The 24,386-nt window shown below is 44.1% G+C and overlaps 1 protein-coding gene across 1 annotated transcript in view; it reads right to left on the bottom strand.

The window, feature by feature from the left end:
- EDC3 (enhancer of mRNA decapping 3) overlaps positions 1–24,386 on the bottom strand; it is a 29,769-nt gene that overhangs the window by 4,048 nt on the left and 1,335 nt on the right. The window contains exons 2-6 of the mRNA XM_064456822.1: positions 22,978–23,159; positions 21,218–21,531; positions 11,509–11,844; positions 2,664–2,817; positions 870–1,087 (exon numbers count right to left, since the gene is read on the bottom strand). Of these exons, the coding sequence (XP_064312892.1) occupies positions 870–1,087; positions 2,664–2,817; positions 11,509–11,844; positions 21,218–21,531; positions 22,978–23,141 (1,186 nt within the window). The 5' untranslated portion in view covers positions 23,142–23,159. The remainder of the gene's footprint in view (positions 1–869; positions 1,088–2,663; positions 2,818–11,508; positions 11,845–21,217; positions 21,532–22,977; positions 23,160–24,386) is intronic.

Below are 24,386 nucleotides of genomic sequence, written 5' to 3'. Positions count from 1 at the left end.
CCCCAGATGCTGCCCTGAGCTGACTCGCCAGTCCAGGCAGCCCAGGGAAGCAGTAGTGCTCTCTCCATTAGAAAAGGATCATTTTACATTTCCAAGCTGACAAAACCGGCCTATTTTTCTGGAGCACACCGACCACCTCTGCTATGGAAATGCAGCTTGTGTGCCATACTGCTGCCTGCCCCACTGAACTCCGTCAGTCTCACTGCACTCGCCTGCTCCATACTACATCTTCTGCATTCTCCTTATCTGATGGACCATGAAGTCCTTGGTGCAGTATCTTTTATAAGCTTTTGTAACAGGCAAACAGCTCAGCCAGTACAGTGCATCCCCCCACCCTGCCACAATACAAAATGCTACACAGAGCCCTAATTACCGCTTTTGTATCTCCCAAGGAGTTTAAAGGAAACAGGTTTGAAAATACCGCTGGTGAAATGACAAACAGAAGCCAGCTCTCAGAGAAGACTGAGCATCCCTTTATTCTATGGCATACTAAGAGATCTGAATTCTGACAGCTGCTGGGAGTTCAGCAAAGCTGTCTGCTTGGTTTGAAACAGCAGTTAGATGCTCATTTACTTGCAGTTCTGATATGCTGAACAAGGCAGGCCCTTATCCTAAGGGAATGGCTGGTCTGACTCAAATCCATACAGCAGCTCTTCCATATTTGTTCATACAGGAAACATCTGTACCAGCACAACCAGTCCACTGTTGGAACCTCGAGTCTCTGCTGTCCCGCCGGCCTCTGACTGGTCACCTGCCTGTGGCAGTGCCACTAGATGGTGCCACCGGACCAGGCAGGCACTGGGGAGCTGAGCAGGACAGGTCTCTGCCAGGCACAAGGGTGGCGGAGAGCAAATCCACTCCTCACTCACCTTTGACGCTGGATACCTGCTGGCCTTGTGTCTTGCTGAAAAGGTTCAGCTCGTTGGTGATGGATTCCAGCATCTTGACAAAGTTGGGTAGGAAAAGGATGACGTGGACGTCGTGGTTGGAGAGGTGCCGTCCGCAGCTGATCCCCTGGGCCCCTTTCACGTGGGGGCCACACAGCAGGGCTACTGTGGGCCGCTGATGCACGTTCTTTGGGTTCAACCTAAAATGCAGACAAAAGCGGAATTAATAAACCCAAGAATGTCTTACCTTCTTCCTGTAAGAGGGGAAAAAAAAAGCCACAGTAAAATGCAAATTTACAGGTGTTTTGCAAATCTTCCGTTGCCTCCAAGAAGGAACCCACATCCTTTTGTAGTGCTGACACTAGAGAGCTGCTCTGCTTGCAGGTTCCCTTCAAGACTTCCTTGCACCCACAGCAGAGACCACAAGATCCCAGTCTATCCTGGTTCATCATGCAGTCAGCTTGTATTTTCAAAGCAGGGGGCATTTTCACTGTTCATGTAGCAAGCCTGAATCCAGTACTGTTTCACTTTTAGGAGGTTTTTTTTTCCCTCTGCCCCTCTGATTTTAGAAGAATGCTAACTATACATTCTTAAAAATATGGAGTAATTTACTCCATCAGCAGAGCCACAGTTAAAAAAAAATTTCTACCTCCCAAGCCTCATCAACTGCAAAATAAAGTTCATTTATTTAAAAGGCCTGCAAGCCATCAAGGGTGGCTTACAGCACAGTTTTCAGCTGACAGGGTCAGCACTGCCTGGTATGTAATCACTTACTGCTCTCAATCAAATAATCAGGTCCTGGTAAAGTACTACCAAATAAACAGAGGGAGACTTAAGGCTTACCTTCCATTTCAAGAGCAAATAATTTGGAGCATCTATCAACAACAGAAAAATACATGTGCAATTGTCTGTAAGTGCAGGCACAGAGTGGAGCTTTTCAAAAGAGGCAGCACAAGTACGCACACAAAAAGCAGTAAGTGCACTCCAAACCCGCTATTGAATTGGGCCCTCCAAAAGACCAGGATATTCTCAGTTTAGGTGTAGATGCCTGAAAGCTAATTTAGCATTGTGAAAAGCTGAGCACAACTTTCATTTTCATGAGCCAACTTTTGCTTTTATTGATATCATTAAACTGTAACATGTAAAAACAACAAAAGAAAGGTTTACTTATTTGCGAAAGAGTAGCTTGCCAGAAATTCTGCAATGGTTTAATCTGACTTGGGTTATACCTGTGCAAAGCTCAATTCCCTAAAAAAAATCCCAGTAAGTAGAGAAAAAAAAATAATCTCAGCTCTGCCTATTTTGTCTTTGACTGAAGAGACACTTCTGCTTCTGGGACACAGGAGCCAGAAAAAAGCCCTTAGCAAGTCATTTATGTTCAGCCAGCCCTTTTCTAGAGAGGCTGGGGCTGGGGGGCAGGAAGGAAAAAAGAGCATGAACACAGAAACCTACTGTAAGGCTTCCTCCTGCTTCAGGAACCTGAGCCTCACACTTGTTTTCATTATTATTTGGGAACAGGCTGATACATGAGCTACAACGCAGGTCTGCATGGCATCAGGTGAGTTTCTTCCTTTAGAGGGAAGGAAGGCAGAGAAGTGACAGCTGCCTCCAGCTGCAGGACCACCGAAGGACTAGCGCAAGCAGCAGCAGGCATCCATGTTACCTCAAAAATAACCTCTCAGCCCCTTTTAGCTCAACCCCACTTAGCAGAAAAAGATAAGTGAGCTCTTCTTAGAGGGGGCAAACCCACGGCAGCATGAAAGGGAACAGCTTTACCTGTTGGGTCCCCCAAGGAGGCTCAAGGCCATCTGACTCGCGCACACTCCCGTCATCTCCAGCCTCCGCTCCAGAGTCAGCCCATGCTTCTCAGCAACCGAGAGCAGCTTTTTGTGAAGCTCATAAGACACGCTTGGAACCACCAGCCCGGAGTCTAGGTTTCAAAGAGAGGAGGGGGAAAACAATAGAAACAGGTATAATCAGAAACTTTTTCACAATGCTGCAGTCTGGTAAGGTTTTATAGGACAGCACCTAGAAATGATGACAGTGAAAAGTCTTATTAGCTATTACCAAGAGTCTGCTTAACCCAATAATCCAGGTTCCTTCCAAGACCATCAAATGAATCCAAACTAGTGCATCAGAGTTAGCTTACCCTGTTTGAGTGAAGCACTAACAGCTAAACGCAACTGCTGGGCTTAAAATAATACACGTTTCCAGGAAAATTCAGCAGGCAGCTGGCAATTTTAGCAACGTGTGAACTGAGAAGGCCTTTGTGACTTACAGACCAAATATTAAGTTCTTTCTTCATGGTCTCCAGGCCACCAGTGCTTTACCCCACACCCATGCCCAAACACATAAGTGTTCCTAATTACTGTGAAAGTCAGAAGAGAAGCTGTGAAACAGATTTCCCACCAAAAAAGCTTGGATACATTATGCTTCCTGACATCAGCAGTGACCAGCCCCAACCTTCCAGCCTGTAACAACCCACAGATCACAGCAAAACAAGACTTCCCACATTTACTAGGTAGGTGTCCCCACCACCTGAGCTGCGTCATGCCAGAAAGGCTGGCTTCGGACACAAAAGCTGAATCACAATACACTGAGGCAGCAGGGGAACGATGCAGTTGAAAGAAGGAAGTCTGCAGAAAAATACTTCTTGGATGTTTTTGACAGCCTGGCCTGCAAGCCAGGCCATGCTCCAGCATGCGGATCAAGGGAAAACATTTAAGAAAGGTTTTGTTAAGCACTGAGAACAGCGCCTGTGGTAGGAAGCAATACAATCCTTCCTGCTCCCTTCTACAGCAAACTTGCCTGGCATCAGCAGGTAAGAGAAATGGAAACCTGAACAACTGTTCTAGCCAACTCTTTACACTTTCCTTCTCCAAGGTGGCCAAGCTGGCACTGAATTAACAGAAATAAACCCTTCAGTAACATCTGTAAACTCTCCTGGAAATAAATGCAGAGGATTCCTTGCCACCAAAAGGCAGCTTGCTCTGAGGGGGGCCACAGCAATTTTTTGGTGGCATGTTGAACAGTGGAGGACAAGGAAACTGAAAATTACTTATGATACATGGAGAGAGAAGTGTTTGAGCACCTATACAGAATCAGGAACACATGCTGTTATTCCCTTGAAACACCCTCCTGCAAGGCCTGGATGTCTGTAACTGTTTCGCAGCTAAGGAGCGGCACAGCTTAATTCCCTCCCTGTACAGAGCAGCCACATAGCTGGAGCACAGCTGCCAGCAAGAAAACCTATCGGCTCCTTCTGTTCACATCATTCATAAGCACTGCTCGAAGCTAAACAAGCAATCCCAGCAGAGTCCAGCTGAGCAAGGGCTCTGTGAAGTTCCTACTTGGGGACAGGCAGACGAGGTGCACCGGAGTCAGGCATGACGGGTCAGAAAGGTCCAGGGCTCAGACTGACACCTGCTACAGCTCAGGCACGATGCCGAACATCAGGCCAAAGTGTGAACTCAGTCCTTCCCTCAGCATGCTCTGCTTCTGCAGTGTTCAACAGCTGGTAGCCCTGCCTCACCCTCGCATTCCCATCAGCCACTCTGCCACTGAATGTGGTGTGACGCCACGCCAGGCGCTCATCACAGCGCAGCACTGAGGAGCACAGCAGGGCTCAGACAGCCTGAGCTGATGGGAAAGAGTCGTGGGAACATGACACGGCCCAGTGAAAATGCTCTGCAGCGATACAAGCCTAAAGGGGAACAGCCACAGCATACACATCCGCTCAGAGAGGAAATCTAACAGTTACTTTGTGGGCTCGGGTTCTTCCGCAGGCAAAAAACCGAACAAGAACCAGTCGTAACAAGCAAGTGCCATATTCAAATGAGAAAAGCGGTGTGCATTTTAATAGTGAGGAATTATTTGTACTGCCATTTTCACCCAGGGTGCCCCAGTCGCAAACCACAAAGTCAAGCTATGGCAGAAATGGCAGGTTTTGTATATCTTGAGGTTTTCAGAGTCAAATCGGAGGAACTCCTGCAAGGTAACAGTAAAATGTTGTGGAGTAGATCCTGCTGAATCCTTCTAACCTTCATTTCTGAACTCACTGGCTAGTGCTCTGGAGACACAGAGGGACCAAACCTGTTCAGACACTTGACCTTGCATGCTAACTGCTGACTAAGCTACCTCTGCTGATAGTCTTTCATTACATGCAGCATACATGCAAGGGTGCACATTATCAAAGTCATTTCAGACTCCTGATAGCAACCGCTGAACATTCGGAGCCATAAACCACTAATAATCTGTCACACTAGTCACGCACCTGCCCTTTGTTCACACACCCTCTTCACCTCCAGAGTCACGCAAGGCTCAGCTCTGCCTCTTTCCCATTCATATTTTTGCTATTTGTTTTTTGAGCTTGAGGGAAGACTTGGAATGAGTGACCTGTGGTCAGGATCTCTCCAAACAGTTTGATGGGACACATCCTCCACTAGCCTGAAACAGTCAGCTCCCAAACTGTAGTTTTGCTCCTTCTGAACTGTGAGACTGCAAATTCCCTACTTAAATTTTGCACACACTCTCCAAACTAGAGGGGTGAAACAACCAACCTATACTCTGTATCTACCCAATTTGGCATGACTGTTTCTGGTGTCTCCTCTGTAACCATTTACATCGTCCCCTCACTCACTTCCCCCAGACCCCGAGCTTTAGCAAACCTGCATTCACCATCTGCTAGATGCAACTCAGTGCCTGGTGGGTTAATGCAAAGGGGGTTACTGGGAAGCAGCAAGATGAACTTGCATTTACCATGCCAGCGCTACAGTTTGTCCTAATTGCTCCCTCTCAAGAGTAGGCTTAAATGCCAAGAGAACTTCCCTTCTTCGCACTCACGCAAGGTCCAACCAGTCAGACTGGCTTATCAAAACCAGGCCGAGGGAGTTAAATAAACTCTGGCAGAAAGCAGTCAAGGAGGTGACGTGTAAACCCACAAACAATAACACTACTGCAACAAAACTGAACTCCTGCCAACTTTAATTATGTTTGGGTTGGACAGAGCATCTTTATTGTTTAGTAATGAAGGTAATAAATTAGCTCAGGCCTTTTAATATTAAATAAATGTATTTTACCACTGCCTGGAAAAAAAAAAAGGTGCTATAGACTGAACAGTTTTGTGACACGCAGAGTACTGCTGAAGCCTGACTAAACATGAAGCATTCTCTGTTTATGAGGCCCACTCAGTCCCAGGCGCTATGACTGCGAACAAGTTATCTTGCCAAGCTTCACTGCAATGTTACATGCATACTGGTTGCATTAAGACACCCTATGCCAGCAGAAGGACTGAGCTAAATCTCCAAAGGTTGACAAAATAAGAGATTTTTTTCCCCCCAAACGAGCCCAGAGGAACATTGCTGTCCTAAGTCCAAACACCTCCCATGCTTTCCGTTGCAGGGAAAAAAAAAAAGAGGGTTGCTGAGAGTAGCTCAGTGTGTGAACCTCAATCTTTTCTCTTGACTATTTTAGCAGCTCTCTAGCTGCTAAAATAAGTACAGGTAAGCTGCAGGAATGGGTGAGATGGAACTAGACTTAGGCTCTCCTGAAAGCTGTACCTAAAGCTATCAACTCTTCAGCAATAAGTAACTCCGGGTTCCAGAGCTGCACAGCTCATGGTCTAAGATGCAGTTATGTGAAGCGGGTATAACTCTTGCCTGGTTTAGGCAGATGGGATGTTACTTGCAGCCTTTTGCTGGTTGTGAAGCTGAAGGCACCTGCCTGCAGGCTCAGCAAAACAGAGTTATTTGCCCCACAAACACGAATTATTTTCTCCACAACCTCAAGGGCTAGATTTTTTGTTTTAATCATCATTATTTTTAATTAAGACAAATTCTGTGGGAGTTCTGGCTGACATCCCAGTGTTAGCCTCTCCCAGTGCCCAATTCACTCTGGATGAGCAAAAAACTGTCTGAGGGACAAAGAGACTTTGCCCCGTGACCACGTTGTTTTCTCCTGCAGTTGGATAGGGTGAACTTAATTTGCACTCAACTCAAAGACCCCAGAAACAGTTCACACATCCAGTATACACGGTTGCTGTATGGCAGTCATCCATAGACTGAAGAGCTAAAAGCTAGAGAGTAGAAAAGTCAGTCAAGGACACAGCGCACACAAAAAAAAACCATACCATCTGCATCATCCTCGCACAACCACCCCAGCCTTAGTTTTGTAGTCCGACCCTGGCACAGAAGCTCTGCCTGCTGCATTGCTTTACTCCTAAGCACGCGCTTTCTTTCACTATCTCCTTACTGTGGGGGAAAAAAAAAAAAGTTTCTTGAAGGACAGGTTTGAAGTCTGGTTAGGGGAAGAACAGAGAAATAAGTATTGACACTTAGTCCATTTTTCTGAGCATAGTCCTGCTTTCACTTGACAAGCGGATACCTCAAATTTCTATAGCAGCTGAGTTTGAAAAATCCCACTTATTTTCCAGAGGAGACACTGGGACAGGAACAGCATATTTTCTACACTAAGAGTATTACCATGAAGAGAACTTTCTTTGGACAAAGCCTTACTAGTACATGAGGGAAAGAAATACACACCATACCTATGTGGCATACAGGTCTCCTCTCTACTCATCTCAGTGTGCTCATAAAGACACTTTCTCACCAGAAACAAAGTTAAGAGGGAAGGACAAATGAACTGCAAAATAAGAACTATTTGGAGAGTCTGGTATGCTTGAGATTATATAATGTAAAGTCAGTGATTATGAACTGAGATACTCCATCCTACTGCAAACACCTCTGAGCTCCAGCATACCTGCAGAACATCAGCTTTGCAGCTACTGCTCAAAGAGCTGATCCCAAACCACCATGCTGTTCAAATACAGACTGTTTCAATGCTGACAGCCAGCAGAAGGAACAAAAAGATGCTGATAGCCAACAGAAGGAACAGAGACAGACCTACACCAACACACATTTCAGTTCTCTAGCTGGACAGCTCTGGAAGTAGAAAAAGACAGCTCACACCTCGTAAAAAGGATCAGCCTTTCCAGGGAGGCAGATTTCTGTTAAACAGCTGTACTTTCCCTTTCAAGCATCATGTAACTGACTAGAGAGACAGATCAACAGCAGCCAGCCCAAAAGAGTGAAGACTAATTACATATTTGGGAGAGATTCATACGCGGAACCCCAGGGATGGACTCAGCTCAGTCATAATCAAAGAACTAGTAGATTCTATTAATATTAAAAACCTATTCAGGTTTTTATTTTTATTTGGAACAGATCCTCATCTTCATTCCCTGCTTACTTCTAAAACACATGCTACTATATCTACATGACAGTCTGGCTCCATAAAATTAGCTCTCAGAGGCGCATCCTGGTGGACTGAGGTATTTATCAAGCTTTGCTTACATCCTACACAGATTGACTTAATTTTAGTCAGTAATAAAAACACAGACTGGATGCCCTGCAGATGGGTCTTTTTGAGAACTGGCATCAGCAGTTCACCAGTTTTACCGCTGCACAATCCTGGCTATTTCCTAGCTCCATGGAAACAGGGCATAAAAGAGCCTGCACGGATTCACTGGCTTCTTCCTCTCCCACAGTAACAAGAGCTGGATATTAGCTCACTGTCAATCAACAGCATCCCTTTGTTTGTGCTATTACAAGCAGACAGAATAATTATTCTATCAGCCAGAACTCTTAAGACTATCATCTTCAAGATTAGCCTAGGGGAAAAAATTATAGGACAAAGCAGTACTTCATAACTAGGAAGGCTTTTTGCAAGTAAAGCTTCCCGTAGGAGTCCAGAGATAACCCTGTAGGGAGAATTCAGAAGCAGAAAGAGAATTCCTGCCACAGATATACCCAAAATCATGGCTTTTGGGGCTACTGGCACTCTCATTTAATTTCAGCAGCTGCTGCTCTTTGAGCCGCTAAGAGAGGCAGACTGCCTACAGCTTAGCACCCTCCTTCCAGTTGCTAAACAAAAGAAATTAGCATTTTTTCTAGTGACAGTCCATCATTACTCCAAGCACACTGAATATCTTTCTGTGCCTTGGAGGGTTGACTTGCTACAAGAGGCACCAGACAATGCCAGAAACAGTAGGTAAGTTACAACTGTTTACAAGAGCTTTTGCTAGATGGCCATTAGCATTTCCTAAGCAAAAGTAAACTTCCTCAGCAGAAACAAAGGCAGTCTCTCTCTGTGGGAAAAACATCTAGAGAGACACAGCACTGGGCCACTTTTATCATCATTCACAAGACTCTGAATGTGCCCTGCTCAGCACAGGCGACAGGGAACTGTAGCTGTCAATACCCTGCCCATTGTGTGACATGACAGCTTTTCTTTCAAACAAATCCAGAATTCCATATGGGAGACTAATCACCCAACAGTAGCTAATGAGGCTAGCGAGACCCTGCAACTCCAGAGGGGAGTCGTTTGCCACCCTCCCTGCGCAGGCTTCCCAAGAACAAAACAAGGAAAGAGCTGCCCTTTCACTGGGCTGCTCCCTTCAGCACACTGCAAGCAGGGAGCCAAGAGGTTCCAGAGTAAAGGATGATGGAGTTCAGCAAACCGTCATTTCATTTTCATCCCCTGAATTTACTTATTGATGATTGCTGCTTATTGCACATCAGAGTTTTCCTCCCCAGAACTGTACTGCTAGAATACCATATTAGCATACTTCTCAAATTGGCAGCTAATAGTAGGTTAGCTTTTGTTTCAGACTAGACATACATAGAAGCCCTGTCTCCTCTCAAACAAGCCAGCTGGAAGATGAATTGACAAGTAGCAAATTTTAACAAAAACAAATAGTAAATCACACACAGAAATGAAGGGCTTATCCACACTGCACACAGGCAGTTGGCGGAGCTTCTTGCCAAAGGACGCTGTAAGAGATATTGAAAGCTCACGTAGATTTAAAAAGCAATAGGTTAAATTAAACAGAAGAAAAAATCCCACCTCATCAAAAGCTATTAATACTGAACTATCACTTCTGCTTCAGGAAATCTTAAAATTTTGAAAGACAAAGCACTCAGGGGAAAGACTGCATTTTTACTCTGTTCTTTCACTTTTCCTTAAGTCTCCCTGGAAACAAAATACTGAGCTGGACAAGTTCTGATATGACCCAGTATGTTTCCATCTCATTCGAGAGCAGAGCAGAACAATAGGAAGATGGATGACAAATGGAGAACTATAATATAGCAGAACCATTTTAAAAAATCTTTTTTTTTTTAATTGAAAAGCAGCAAATCGTTGCAAACGAAACAGCTTCTTTCTGTGAAGTGTTTCACACCCCAGATGGAGTTTCGGGGCAGAAAATGACAGATCAAGGACCTGATCACACTTCTGCTTGGCAGCCAGACCACCAGGATATTAGTTATTTAGCACCTCTCTACAAAAAGATCTGAAGTTTGAGTTTGTTCTGATGTGGAAAAGAAGTGTTCCTGGAATGCTGAAGTTTCTACATTTTGCAAGTGCTAGAAAGCACACAAATCAAACCACAAGTAGGCTACAGTTACAGGGAATTTGCACCCAAGTGTAGTGTTAAGTACATATGCTACACAGCACACAGAACTGCTCCTGGTGAAAGCACCATTCCCTGGTGCTTGCCAAATAAAAACCAACCAAAACAAAACAAAACAAAACACACTGACCAACAACAAAAAACCCCCAAGTCTACTGAACATGAAATGAAACCAATTTTACCCTTCCCCAGGGACGCAGATTAGGAGTTGAATAATCATTCCCTGCATTTTGATTTCAAGAGCGCTGCCTCCCTGTGTCCAGGCAGCAGACTGATCCACCCCGTTACCTTCATCTCCAACCAAGAGGCTGCTTAGCAGCAGCAAGGACCAGAAATCAGACTTGCAGGAGAACATCTGCACAGCAGCTGGCACCAGCACGCTTAGCTAGCGTGCCCTCGTGATACACTTGACAAATACTTCAACTCAAACATCTGCCTAAAATTTTTCCTTTCCTTTTATAATTTAGACTAAGGTAAAGCAAAGGAGAGGAAGACATTCTTTACACACATGTGAATGTGTTTGTCCAGCTTTCTGGGGCTTGATCTTTCACACAGCAGCAGTGGACAGTAAGCAGGGGACAACCCCACATAAAGAGCCTTGCGTAAAATGAACATTTGGAACTGTGGATGGGAAGAGCCAGAACTGTTGCTTTTTACACCGACACATTTAAGGTTCTGCAAAACCATGCGAAAATATGTAACTACCACCAAAGGTATATCAGAAGCACATGAAATCTCCTGCCTTTTACCAACAGAGCACAAATTATGACATCCTACCATGTACCGGAATCCTGAAACCATCCCTCCCTCTCAAGAGCTAGCAATCAAGTCCATGCAGGTTCATCACGCTACTGAAATCACAGCAAGGATTCAAATGGCTCCTATTCAGTTTCCACTCCTGTTATCCAATGACAATTTTTGTTCCCTGCTACAAAAACACCTACCTCTGTGCCCTATCTGAATATTTTTTATCTTGGAAATATTGCAAATAAAGGTTGTATGTAGATATAAGGCACAGATCCAATCTTATCTAAACGACTGCCCTTGCTTGTACCACACTAGGCTGAAAGACAACCCATGGGGAAAACAATCCACCACAAGTGGCCCAGAAAAGTGGCAGAGTTTGCATCCTTATCAGCAAGGGATGTGGCATACCCGTGCAAAATTCTTTGTTAGCGTTCTGGGGTACAACAATCCTTCTGTAGACTATGGGCTCTGATTCCAAGATGTTCTCGTCATGCCGATAGCGAGCTGGTTTCTCATTTGGGGTCCCCCGGGAACGAGTGCCACTCCTCCTCTCATAAGTTTCAATCTCTTCAAACACGGCTGCCTTGTCAAAAAGGGCCAGGTTCCCTTCAAAATCAAAATCTGTGTCTAGGATTTCATCAATGTCATCCCCAAAGCACTCATCATCTTTGCTCTTCATCTGCCCATTCTTCAGGCCGCTCTTCTTTGGAGTCACTTGGTTTGGATGACGGCTACTGGATGACCCTGAATGAAAACAAAAGCAAGTTGAAAGTATGTCATAAATGGAAAAAGCCACGTTTGCTCATATACTTTCTCAGCAAATTTTCTAAGATGTAGGGAGTGTATGCTTGCAGTCCACTGGCTCAAGGGATACTTGCTTCCCAAAGAAGCTGTAGGCCTCATCTTTGGCATTTGCTAAGATAAGCTAATAGAAAATAAAACAAGAGCATCAGGAGAGAGACTTTCATGGACTTTCCACTGGCAAAGTTAGAAAAACAAGCTTGACCACAGTAGCAAAATAAGCGTTTCTCCACATTTTGTTTAATTCAAGATAGTGTCGCATTAGTGTTAAGGTAATAAGCTAGCCGTGATGTAGGACAGTTTTCCTCTTACACTGAGCTCACGCAGGCATATGGCCCAAATCCTTCTTTGGAATTTCCCTAAATTTCAGAGACTAATGTAGGCATTTTCTCTCACTAATAGGCTGGCCACCTATTTAAGGGTGAACTTAAAACCCTAAACATAAAGCATTTCTTTTTCCTCGCACATGCTGTCAATAGGTACACATTTCTGTACCGATATGAAGTCCTTTTCCTTACTCCTATTGCATTATTCTACTTATTCATTGTCTTACATGTTTAAATACACTTGTCAATCATAAGTAGTTGTGAAAGCCTGATTTCTCTGGAGTGAGAGTGATGAAATTCCCCTCATTCCCAGCTTATGGCCAGAGATCAAGGACTGATACAAAACCATATGCAATTAGTAGGTCAACATATCCCTCTATCTTATTTCTTACACTGTTATTCAGGTCACCCATACAAACTCAGATCTGGACAACATTAATCTGTTTGTTACACCCATTGTTAAATTTCCAATTGCTAGAAAATATTTCAGGCCAATTCCAGCAATTACAGGCATCACCTACAGTGGCCAACAGATGGAGTAAGAGTTAGTGCACCAAAACTGCTTGCTCTACTAAAATATTTCTCATAGTTTACGATAATCACCTTTGCAAGTAATTTATACAAATGCGTTTATTGACAGAATCCATTTGATTACACAGAAACAAATTACCATGATAATGTGTGCTCTTTATATACCTCCTCCATAAATGAAAAAGCAGCATTTTTTTTGTTTTTACACATTACTGACAATCAGTGAGAGAAGACAGGAAGAATTTCAAGTCATCTAAGGATACTTCAAAAACATCCCAAAAAGATTTCTCATGGGCACAACCTTCGTGGCCTCCCGTAAAGTTACTCATCACCTTTGTAGGTGCAGACAAGTCTAGCTTGGTCTTGGCAAATTCCTCCTTCTCCCTGCCTGGAAAGGCTTATCTGTAACCTCAGGTCAGACTGGTGGAGCAGCTGCGAGCTTGCTTAGCAAACCTGAGCTCCAATTTCCCACATTACAAAGTGGGAAATCCTCCAGTCCATTGACAGGAACAGCAGCTCCCCTAGAAAGCAAAGGATCCTCCTCCTGACAGCTGTTTCTACAGGAACGTTCATTTGTTTCAGGATCAGGACAAGAACTGGCACATTCAAGACCAACATGCCGATTTCTACCAAGTTAGCAAACAGAACTCATCTCCCTACAGCAAAGTTACTCAGTAGCTCAATTACACAACTTAAATTGCAACCGTTAACTCCAGAACACCGTTATGATTACCTGAAGCCTTTAAAGAAAACACTACAAGAACAGACTGGAGCAGAAAGCACTTTCCTGGAAGATACAGGCAGACTGGCTTGGAGAGCTCAGACTTTGTAAGCTCTGGCATGCTGAAAGATGACTTTAAGGATATGTACTTGTTTTTACTCTCAGTTAGGAATGCACTGACTCAGCAAGCATTTTCCCCCGTTTATTTTTATCCCATATCAGACAGCGTATCACTTTTTTTTCCTACAGAACTGTTTAAGTGAAAGCTTTCCCAGCCCGCACAGCAAGGAAGCTCTCCAAAATGCTCAGTGGCTCCTTCTCTGGTGTCTTAAGTGCTTGAGCTAAAAAAAACAGACCTGAACACCCTAAATCACTTCCTTCCAAAACTGCTGCAGTTCCAGTCTCCAATTATGCCATATTTCATAAGTCCAGCAACAGCAAAAAAGTGCACAAGTCAGAGTCCAGTATTTCCCACCTTGAAAAGCAGGAGGTAAGACCCCAAATCTCCATGGCTTTGTGCAACCATTGAGTAAACCCCCCCCACAACAACCATTTTCCTAACATGAGTAATTTGTTGTTCTGGTTGTTATTTTGTTTTAAACATGAGCTTAAGTGCTCTAGGTGTATCAGTTTAAAAACAGTTTTGTCCAAGCATCCCTAGAAAGCACTGAAAAGACTAAAAGAATCAACCTTCCCCAGCTTTATCACCTGGCCTAATGAAAGGTGTTGGCTTTTCCCTTTCTTCTCCAACACCATTGTATTATTATAGCTACAGCATCGCTATGTTAAAATATCTTAAGGGGCATCTACAGGGTTAGACAGCTAATAGCTTAAGTCTCTCACAGCAACACAGCTATCCTGCCTACTGGGTTTACTCTAACCTCACTGCATGATGAAAATCCACACTGACCGCAGCACAAAGCCACTTGCCTTTTCAAAGCAGCAGCATCAGTACAACAGTCAGCATGAAATATTAATTCTGCACATACTGGAGCAACCGAAACTGACCATATAGAGTTGTGTGGTCAGCGTCGCCACACCTGAACAATACTCTCTATTTCTAGAGTCTCTATTTATAATAATTTGAAGTTACCACTAACTACAGCAGGTAGTTCGTTTTCAGAACAGTGATTTTCAAGCTGCTGGAGATGTCAAGGAGTTCTTAGAAACAAACAGGTGAGAACAGACTACTGGAATAGACCTTATGCAAAGAAGCCACTGATGGACAGAGAGCAGAAATCAAGAATTGCTGGTGACAAAACACAATATAGAACAGAGAAAGGCTAAGTCTTTCCAGCAAGGTGTATTCCAGTATACATGCTATGACAGTCATCTACATGCATAGTTCTGAGAGAAAGGGAAAGGTTTTTACTAACGCACGACTTCCAAATTTGCCATATAAACCACTCCAAAGTAGTACACAACGTGGTATGGAGCCGGTAACTGCCTCTACTGACACGGGAATTTCATCCAAGGTGGCTGCTATCAGCCACACCAGAAATTACAACCCAGGCCAACACAACAGGCCAAGTTCTCCAAACATTCACAAATTCCAGGTCGAAGCAACAGTCAAGGGACTCTAAAAAATTCAGATTAATAAGCTGGAGCTTACAATGAACACAATGGCAAAACAAGCCCAATTCTTCTGTTGATGTCAAGTGTTAGGGCAACTCAGTTCGTTCCTGTTACCCTACAAAGGTTTTCACACTCATTCCCAGATTCTTCTGCAAACAACTCCATGCTACCCTCAGCTGACCTGAAAAGCAGAATGTGTGGACAGATGCACCACCATGCTGCAGATCCAGGGGACAGAAGCAGCTGATGCGCACAGTGTATAAAAGCTGACGGAATAAAAAGCTGCACTAGAAAAGCTGTGAGAACAATAGCTGGAGAGCTCCCCAGGCTCCCCTGCAACCACAAAGAATGGGAGCCAGGAACGTATCTCATCAAAACAAGACATGCCAGCATTGTGGTGGGCAGCTCTCTAATCCATACCAATGGATGCCAGCTCCGAAATACTGCTGACCCAGACAACTGGCTGTCTTTCCACAGACTGCATTACAACCCCATGACAAGTTGCATGCAATGTGGCAGAGGCCTTCTACAAACTCCAAGAAAAGTTACATGGTGTTCCTCTTCCTTTGTTGGATGCAGAAGGTAACACTGCCACAAAAGATGAGGAGAAGGCTGAGGTACTTAATGCTTTCTTTGCCTCAGTCTTTAACAGTCAGGCTGGTCATTCTCAGGGTTTTCAGGCCCCTGTGCTAGGAGATGGAGATAGTATGCAAAATGAAGTCCCAGTTGTTGAAGAGGTAGCAGTCACCAACCTGCTCCTTCACCTGCATGTTCACAAGTCCATGACGCCACATGGGATCCACCCAAGGATACCAAGCGAGCTAGCAGAGGAGCTCGCCAAGCCACTCTCCATCATTTATCAGCAGTCCTGGTCAACCAGGGAGGTCCCAGATGATTGGAAGCTAGCGAATGTGATGCCCCTCTACAAGAAGGATTGGAAGGAGAATCTGGGGAACTACAGGCCTGTCAGCCTGACCTCGGTGCCAGGAAAGGTCATGGAGCAGATCATCTTGAATGCCATTACATGGCACGTGCAGGACAACCAGGGGATCAGGCTCAGCCAGCATGGGTTTATGAAAGGGAGGTCCTGCCTCACTAACCTGGTCTCCTTCTATGATAAGGTGACCCACTTAGTGGTGAGGGAAGGCTGTGGACATTGTCTACTTGGAGTTTAGTAAGGCCTTTGACACTGTCTCCCACAGTGTTCTCCTGGAGAAGCTGGCTGCTGATGGCTTGGACAAGTGCACGCTGCGCTGGGTTAAAAACTGGCTGGATGGCCGAGCCCAGAGAGTTGTGGTGAATGGAGTCAAATCCAGTTGGTGGCTAGTCACGAGTGGTGTTCCCCAGGGCTCAGTGTTGGGGCCAGTCCTGTTCAATATCTTCATTGATGATCTGGATGAGGGGATTGAGTGCACCCTCAGCAAGTTTGCAGATGACACCAACCTGGGTGGAAATGTTGATCTGCTGGAGGGCAGGAAGGCCCTACAGAGAGACCTGGACAGGCTGGATCGTTGGGCCGGAGCCAACGGTATGAGATTCAACAAGGCCAAGTGCCAGGTCCTGCACTTGGGTCACAACAACCCCATGCAACACTACAGGCTTGGGGAGGAGTGGCTGGAAAGCTGCCTGGAGGAAAAGGACCTGGGGGTGTTGGTTGACAGACGCATGAACATGAGCCAGCAGTGTGCTCAGGCGGCCAAGAAGGCCAACACCATCCTGGCTTGTATCAGGAATAGTGTGGCCAGCAGGAGTAGGGAAGTGATCATGTCCCTGTACTCGACACTGGTGAGGCCACACCTCGAGTACTGTGTTCAGTTTTGGGCCCCTCACTACAAGAAGGACATTGAGGTCCTGGAGCGTGTCCAAAGAAGGGCAACAAAGCTGGTGAAGGGTCTAGAGAACAAGTCTTATGAGGAGCGGCTGAGGGAGCTGGGGTTGTTTAGTCTGGAGATGAGGAGGCTGAGGGGAGACCTTATTGTTCTCTACAACTACCTGAAAGGAGGTTGTAGCGAGGCGGGGGTCGGTCTCTTCTCCCTAGTAACAAGCAATAGGCTGAGAGGAAATAGCTTCAAGCTGCACCAGGGGAAGTTTAGGTTGGACATTAGAAAAAACTTCTTCACCAAAAGCATTGTCAAACATTGGAACAGGCTGCCCAGGGAAGTGGTGGAGTCTCCATCCCTGGAGGTATTTAAAAGAAGGGTAGATGTGGTGCTTGAGCATAAGGTTTAGTGGTGGACTTGGCAGTAACGGGTTAGCGGTTAGACTCAATGATCTTAAGGGTCTTTTCCTACCTTAACAATTCTATGATTCTAAGCATCGCCACCTAGACAGGCAAGACGACTGACAGCTGATGCTGTTCAGGGAAAAGAGAAGAAACACCTAGAAAGAGGGCAGGGGGAGGGAAGGGAAAACCCAGGCAGAAGAATCTGAGATGAGGCTAACAGGAGAAGCGTCTACTGCCTTGCAGGGCACTAGTGTGACACACCAGACCAAGCCATTGCCTGAAAGCTGCCATTCACAGCTGCACTTGCTTCCACAGCCTGATCCAGTCCTCTGCCAAGCAGTGACAGAAATCCAGACCTTCTATTCCGTCTCCTTTCGGATCACAACTTCCAGCACCTCTGCCCCGTGCATGTATGCGTAAAGCTTATTAAGGAGAACAGCACATGGCTCCACATCAAGTTGGCACAGAAAAGCACCTCCCTCAAAAGATAAACAATACTTCCCAGGCTTTTTTTTGTTTCTTAGGAAAAAAAAAAAAAACCTTTCATGTACAGCACACAAGTAAACATATAGTCTCTATCAAGCTGGCTGCCTTCCTGCAAGATCCCTGTGGGAGCTTTTGCCGCCAACCCTGACATGAAGAAGCCTGGTGCCAGCACGGCACAGAAGCCATTGTTGTGAAACCTGTGGTGATATTTGTCATTTATTGATTCCTGTCACACAAGTACTCCAAAGGGGGAACTTTGTCCCTGACTTAGCACGCCCAAGGGCATCAAAAGGTCAACTTTCAGCTGTACTAAACCTTATATGACTTAACTTCTAGGTGACATCTCAGCCTGTTCTTCTCCGGACACCCATACCCACCATCCCCATAGAGCCAGGACCTCTTCCACCCCCTCCTGAGATTCACACATCATTTGTCCTACTCACCAAACATGCACATTTTAGAGTGCAAGAGTTCACTTTTCTAAATCATTTATCCTAAAATGATTCCAAGCTAACAATAATCTATATCTAGCACCTTGCTCAACTTGTTTAGAACAAAATCTGTAAAAGAAAATCTGACCTGCTGTTATGCTTATGTAAGACTGATGCAAGCTATCTGTGAGTTGAAGTGGTCTGAGGTACTTATTGCTCACCCCAGACCTACCAGGCACTGGCAAAACAGCATTACGTGAGGTAATCGTCCTACATGCTCCAGCCAGCCAGAATAAAGCAAAGCAGGAGTTACTTTAGACATTTAGGTAGCTGACATCAAAGCTTGGAAGTTTTCTTAAAACCAACCAAAGTAACAAACAACTAACTGGAGTTTAGGAACAGTTAAGGAATCAAAACCAACAAAAATTAACCTTAGAGGAACCATAGCTGTCTTCCTACAGCAACCACTATGCAGTGTTTAGGCCTGAGTAGAAGTAAAACTCTCAAAACCAGACAGGCTTGTGGACGGTTAGGTCACCAAGGAGTTCGCGCCTCTCCCTCTGCACTGTTCTGGCCTTCCTCCTCCTATCATGCCTGTTTGGCAACCATTTAAAGACAGACATTAATATGAAAAGAGTTACAACCCCTTCAGAAAATAATACATCTGTTGGTGGAGTTAGACGACTTCCAGAGGTCCAGAAACTTCTCCACATAAATACAGTCTCTGATCTCCCTGTTTAACTGGCCTTGCCCCCTTTGGTGTAGTTTCTTTTCTAAACACAAAAGCAAGGGAAAAAAAATGAAGTAATGGAAATACACTGGATAGATACTGATGGTTCAACAACTGCACAACGAAGATCTGGAAAGGAGCACAGCCTAGCGGGCTTTGAGGAAAAAAATAACACACCCAATTTTGGCACAGCGTGAGAGCTGGCTGAAGATTTTTATGAACAGAAATAAAAATAATGGATGCTTGACTTTGAGATGCACTGATTCTATCTTTACATCTTTCTCAGAGCCCGTTAATTGGTATTTTCAACAACACAGCAAATAACTTTTATAATTACTTGTAGGGTGATGTTGTAATAGGTTATGGTTACACAGGCTTTAAATAGAAAAGCTTAATAACATCGCAACTTGCTTCCAGTTCCTTTCAGAGGAAAAATGGAGGCTAGCAATTGGGCAATTTTCAAATAGGAAAGAAAGCAGGAATGAGGAAATAATTGTCACTGGCATTATTCAGCTCTGCATTTTCTAACACTTGACGCTGGTGAAGTGGAATAATGCAAAGGGTGGGACACAGAAGATCTCCACTAATTAAATTTGAGTATTCACTTTAACAAATAAATTGTTAAAGAACTATTTGCTTTTTACGTAAGTAGGCGTGAACCACACTTCTCAGAAATGCTGCAGTAAAACACTAGTATGTTGCTCTTTGCATACTCAAACAGGGCTGTTCTTTGGGAAACAAACAGGGATGGGCAAAGATGCCTACAACAGAAATGTGTGGCACAATTGTAGTGCAACTGATAAAATAATCTCTGTCTATTCATAGTGGAGCTCATCTCCCACCACATCACCTGTTTTTGCAGCCATTTACAGCCCCAGTCTCTCCAGGTCCATCATCTTCCCAAGAGCTCCCAAATATCATCCGCGCCTCTAATACCAGCCCACATAGCTGGAGGCTGTAAGAAGAGGCAGCTGCTTCCTTCAGCGTCGTTGCTGCTCCTCCCCACCCTCTTTGTTCATACACATCTTTTCCCTGTTATATCCCAAATTCCTGTAGCGTCCACCTCACTATTCACACACCAACCTTGACGCTCATGCCAGATGTGACAGAGGAAAGGGGTAAGAGATGAGGATGGTGGGTCGGGGGAGAATGTGGAGAGCATTCTTCTTCTTAAACATTGTCTTATGTGTCCTAAAACTAAATGAAGTAACAAACCCTGAAAATAAAGGTTGGTATTCCTCAGCAACAGGAACATGAATTTGCAGTTCACATCCCAATCCATTTTGGAAGTACATAACACCCCACTTGTGTCCTGAATGAGCAATAGAAGAGCTTTTGTGACCATTCCTCTTTATACTGCCGTGTTCATAAGAGACACACAGAAGAGTCTGCAGCATTTTAAAATTCAGAAAGACTGATTTCCTTTAAGGAGCTTCAAGAGAGGAAAAAAAGACAACTTCAAATCAGGTTTGGCACGGGAAGAATGTGGTGAATTCAACAACACAACCAACATCCCATCAAAAATGGTCCTGAACCTAATAAATAAAACCATCCACATAGTCCCTTCTTACCCACAGGGTTCTGAAGGTTACTCTGGACAGACTGACTTCTGAAACAGTGAGTATGTGGCCAGCCATGAGGCACCTAAGTAACACCAGCCTTCATGGGCAAAACAATTACATCATGAACTCTGCTACAACCTTCCGAAGCCATTAACTAGGTTGGCTACAGGAGTGCGCTGAACAAACAACATGCTCAAACACCGCCCTGGGCCCCCACGTGGAATACCCTGTAGAAGCCAGGGCAGCAAACCCCCAAAAAACCAAACAAAAACTACTAACACAGAAGTGTCAGACCAGGTCAAAGAACTCACTTGACCTGACTATTCTTACCCAGTAAACCCATTTCATATCTCTGTCTAAGGGTGTTTTATGCAAGTGTACACATATATTTTTATAAGCCCAGTCCTGCAAGATTTAATGAAACTGTATGAACATCCATACCAAATTATGGATGAGACTGCATCATCATCTAACCATAAAAGTTTTAAAGATAAGTGCCAGACATTTAGAAGATCGATACTTATAACACTTTGAGGCACAGCTTGCAAAGTTTTTCTCCTCACCATTTATATTCCTCTTCTCCAGACCTTCAGGTGGCAATACAATTTATAAAAGCAAACAAACAAAAGTTTCCAGCACCATTTGGAATACTCTTGCTGAAGAAGGGAAGATGTTGCAGTGGTAACTCAGGTGGGCAAAAGGAAAGCTGCAGGATAACATATTTACTCACAAGAATTGTGTCTACGACGGAAGCCTTTGGATTGAGTTAATGTTTCCACATGTCGATCCATGTAGCTCTTGGAGCACTGCTGCTGTGGAGAGATGGTAACATCCTGATTCTTCATGTCTGTTCTTCTTGGGATATTCTGCGGGGCACTGCTGGAGATGGGCTTCTTTAACACTTTCCCAGTGCCATTCTGACTGGGACCCACTTGGCATCCAACACCAGGGATACCCATTTCTGACTGCTGCAGGTCCCCACATTGTCTGCTGTCCCCTGGCCCTGGGATCTCCAGAATTTTCAGCTCAGTAATGTCACCTGCCCTAAAAACAGGAAAAGAAAACCAGACATTGAGGAATTTAGTATCCAAGGTACCTTTACAAAAAACAACCCCTAACAAAAAACATGCAGCTTTGTACAGTGGGCTTTTTCTGACCCCACTATCAATAGAAACAAGAAAAAAAGTCAGATACACAAACACAGACGATATTTCCATAGACATCAAAATATTGAACTGAAACGGTATGAATCTTCAAAATAACAACTCAAGGATTTTTATACTGCACCTGGATTGTGCTTGAAAGGTTCTGTTCCTAGCTGAAACACTAATCAGTCAAGCAGAAAATGGAAGCAACTGGCACAGACCTTTGCCGAAATCTGCATCAATTTAAGAGTTTCTAGGTAATATAATTAATCTCAGCCTTGAGGCTACTATTACTTTTAATCCATTTCTACAGAAAGGTACCCTTAGATTAGTGCAATTCACGCTCAAACAAGGATAGTACTTCCTGTTTCCTCAGAAAAAGGATAAAGAAAACTAATACCACACTGGGCATAAGCCAAAATGAAACAAAGAAGTGGTTACAAAGACCTCCATTTGCACTGATTACAAGAAATCAATCAGAAGTGAGGGTCTTCTATTTTGAACTTCATGAGTATTTGTTCAATTGGGATATAAAAGTAGAAAGAGCTTGCTACAGACTTCCACACATTTCCTGGAAGAATATGGTCATCATTCCCCCCCACCCCGGTCAAAATCCAAGAAAATAAAATTAAAAGATGAGTATTGACTTCAGGGACTCAATCTTATTTAAAAATCAGTATTCAAAGTCTTAACTGTTGTAATATGCCAGATAACAGGAAAATGCCAGTCATGAGTGACTCATTCTTTTTAAGCAGTGTTACCAGGAGCTGGTGTGAAAGAACTCCTGAGAGCTACAGTACTGCTGCATCAATTCAGCTTTTTGTTTCAAAACTCTCTCCTGTCTATGCTGAGGAAAGAACACAGCAAGAGATAGAGGGGATGAAGCTGGATTTAATAACTACACTTAGTTTAATTGTAGTGAGGCAATAATTTTAATTGATCTACCACTCTGCTTTCTGTTCTGTCACACTTTAATTACACCTAGTACACATGCTGAGGGCCAAGCTTTGAGAGAGTACACCAGCCCCCTCAACTACCTGAAAACCAAATGACAGAATGTATACACACAATAAATATAAATACACATACACACACGCACAGCCTCACCCACAAATAACCTCCAAGTGTGAGCTACCCCACTTCTAACGCTAGGATTGCAAAGCCAGAAAGTAATCTGCCCACAAACTAACAGAAACACAAGAGGCACTCCTCATGCAAAGATGCTCAGTAGCAGTAGGGAGATTTAAGGCAAAGAGCCCATTTCTGGGGAAAACCGAAACAAAACATCCAAACCACCACAGACCTCACCTGAAAAAACGCAGGAGGTAAAAAGACAGACACTAACCTGAAGGTGACTTCTGGCACGAGGCACTTGACCCCATTATGGAAGGGCCGTGTCAGGGAAATGGTCTGGCTGACCTGATCCACAGCAGACACTCGTCCTTGGTAGACTCCCAAACTTTCTCCACAATTAATTGACACAATGCTCCCGAGCCAGTCCGTAGCCATATTTCTGGCACACAATTGCTGTAAAGAGACACAGGCCCAGCTGTAACAAGATGCAGAAACTGACAACTCAAATCAGCATCAACAGTATCCCCCAGCCCAGAATCCTGGCTCCCACCCAGGCTCTGGCTTTGTCAGCTTCTCTTTTCTTTGTGGGGTGGAAATAACATCCAAGGATTGCAGCAAGCGTGTGAATCCCTGGACAGGGCTTTGCCTATACGACTGTTTGTAAGGCAGATCACCATTCGCATCATGAAAGAAATCGTTCTGTAACCGAAGTCAAGACTAACAGCTTCCAACAGCAATATTAGTATTTAGTTCTGTCTGCAGATGTTCTCCCTGTAATTTCAAACAAGAAATTCATCTTTGCTTCCCTTTTTAAAATTTTGGCATATGAACACTAGGGTAGAACAGCTTTTGTGAACATTTGGCAGTGAGAAGATTGAGCCCTGCATATACAAATTAAACCCAACACCTTTAAAGGAATAGACAGATACAGAGGCAAGGGAAAAAAAATCAACACTGAGTCCAGGACAAAAGTCTTCATGATCTCCAGAACCAGGGGTATTAGTATTACTGCCACAATTAGATAAATGAAAAAAGAAAGTTGTGCTCCTTTCCAGCATCGAGTTCTACCGGAATACCTGGAGAAAAATGCACTTTGTTTAGTTAGATGTTCAGTCCCACGTAATTCCCTCAGTTTTGATGCTTGACTGAAGTTGTATCAACACACTTTGAAGCAGCTAAGCGCATCTTTTGATCTGAGATTTCTTCCTCCAGATGAAGAACACAGGAAAATGACAGGCTCACTAGCATCACGGTAGTGCAAAAGAGCTGACAAGCTCATAAATGAGAATGACTGCCATATGTATTTGCCTTTCATGCTGCAATCAACAGTAAGAGGGAGAACGCTAGATATTTACTGTAAGGAACACAAATAAAACACAGGAGATAACCAAGGAAGATTAACATCAATATATAAACTATGTTTCTGTGACAGTAATTTTAATTCTCTTCAAGCCCCTCCTGTCCTGAGCTTCTAGGAAAAAGATGCACAGAAAAAAAACCCTGGAAATAACTAGGATGCATGTATGCTACCAGAACTAGCTTACTTCCTGTAGCTTTCAGGGGACTGAAAACAGGGGGTGCTTCAAACAGAAGAAAATGTTAAATGTGGTCACTAAGCCATACGTTTTTCAGGAACGGCTCCCTTTCTTTCCTGTTTCTGTGTAATTATATTAATCCATT

This window comes from Phalacrocorax carbo, chromosome 7, assembly GCF_963921805.1.
Source record: "Phalacrocorax carbo chromosome 7, bPhaCar2.1, whole genome shotgun sequence".
Taxonomy (NCBI): domain Eukaryota; kingdom Metazoa; phylum Chordata; class Aves; order Suliformes; family Phalacrocoracidae; genus Phalacrocorax; species Phalacrocorax carbo.
The sequence above is the reverse complement of the archived record's forward strand: the minus strand, read 5'-3'. Positions and strand labels throughout refer to the sequence as shown.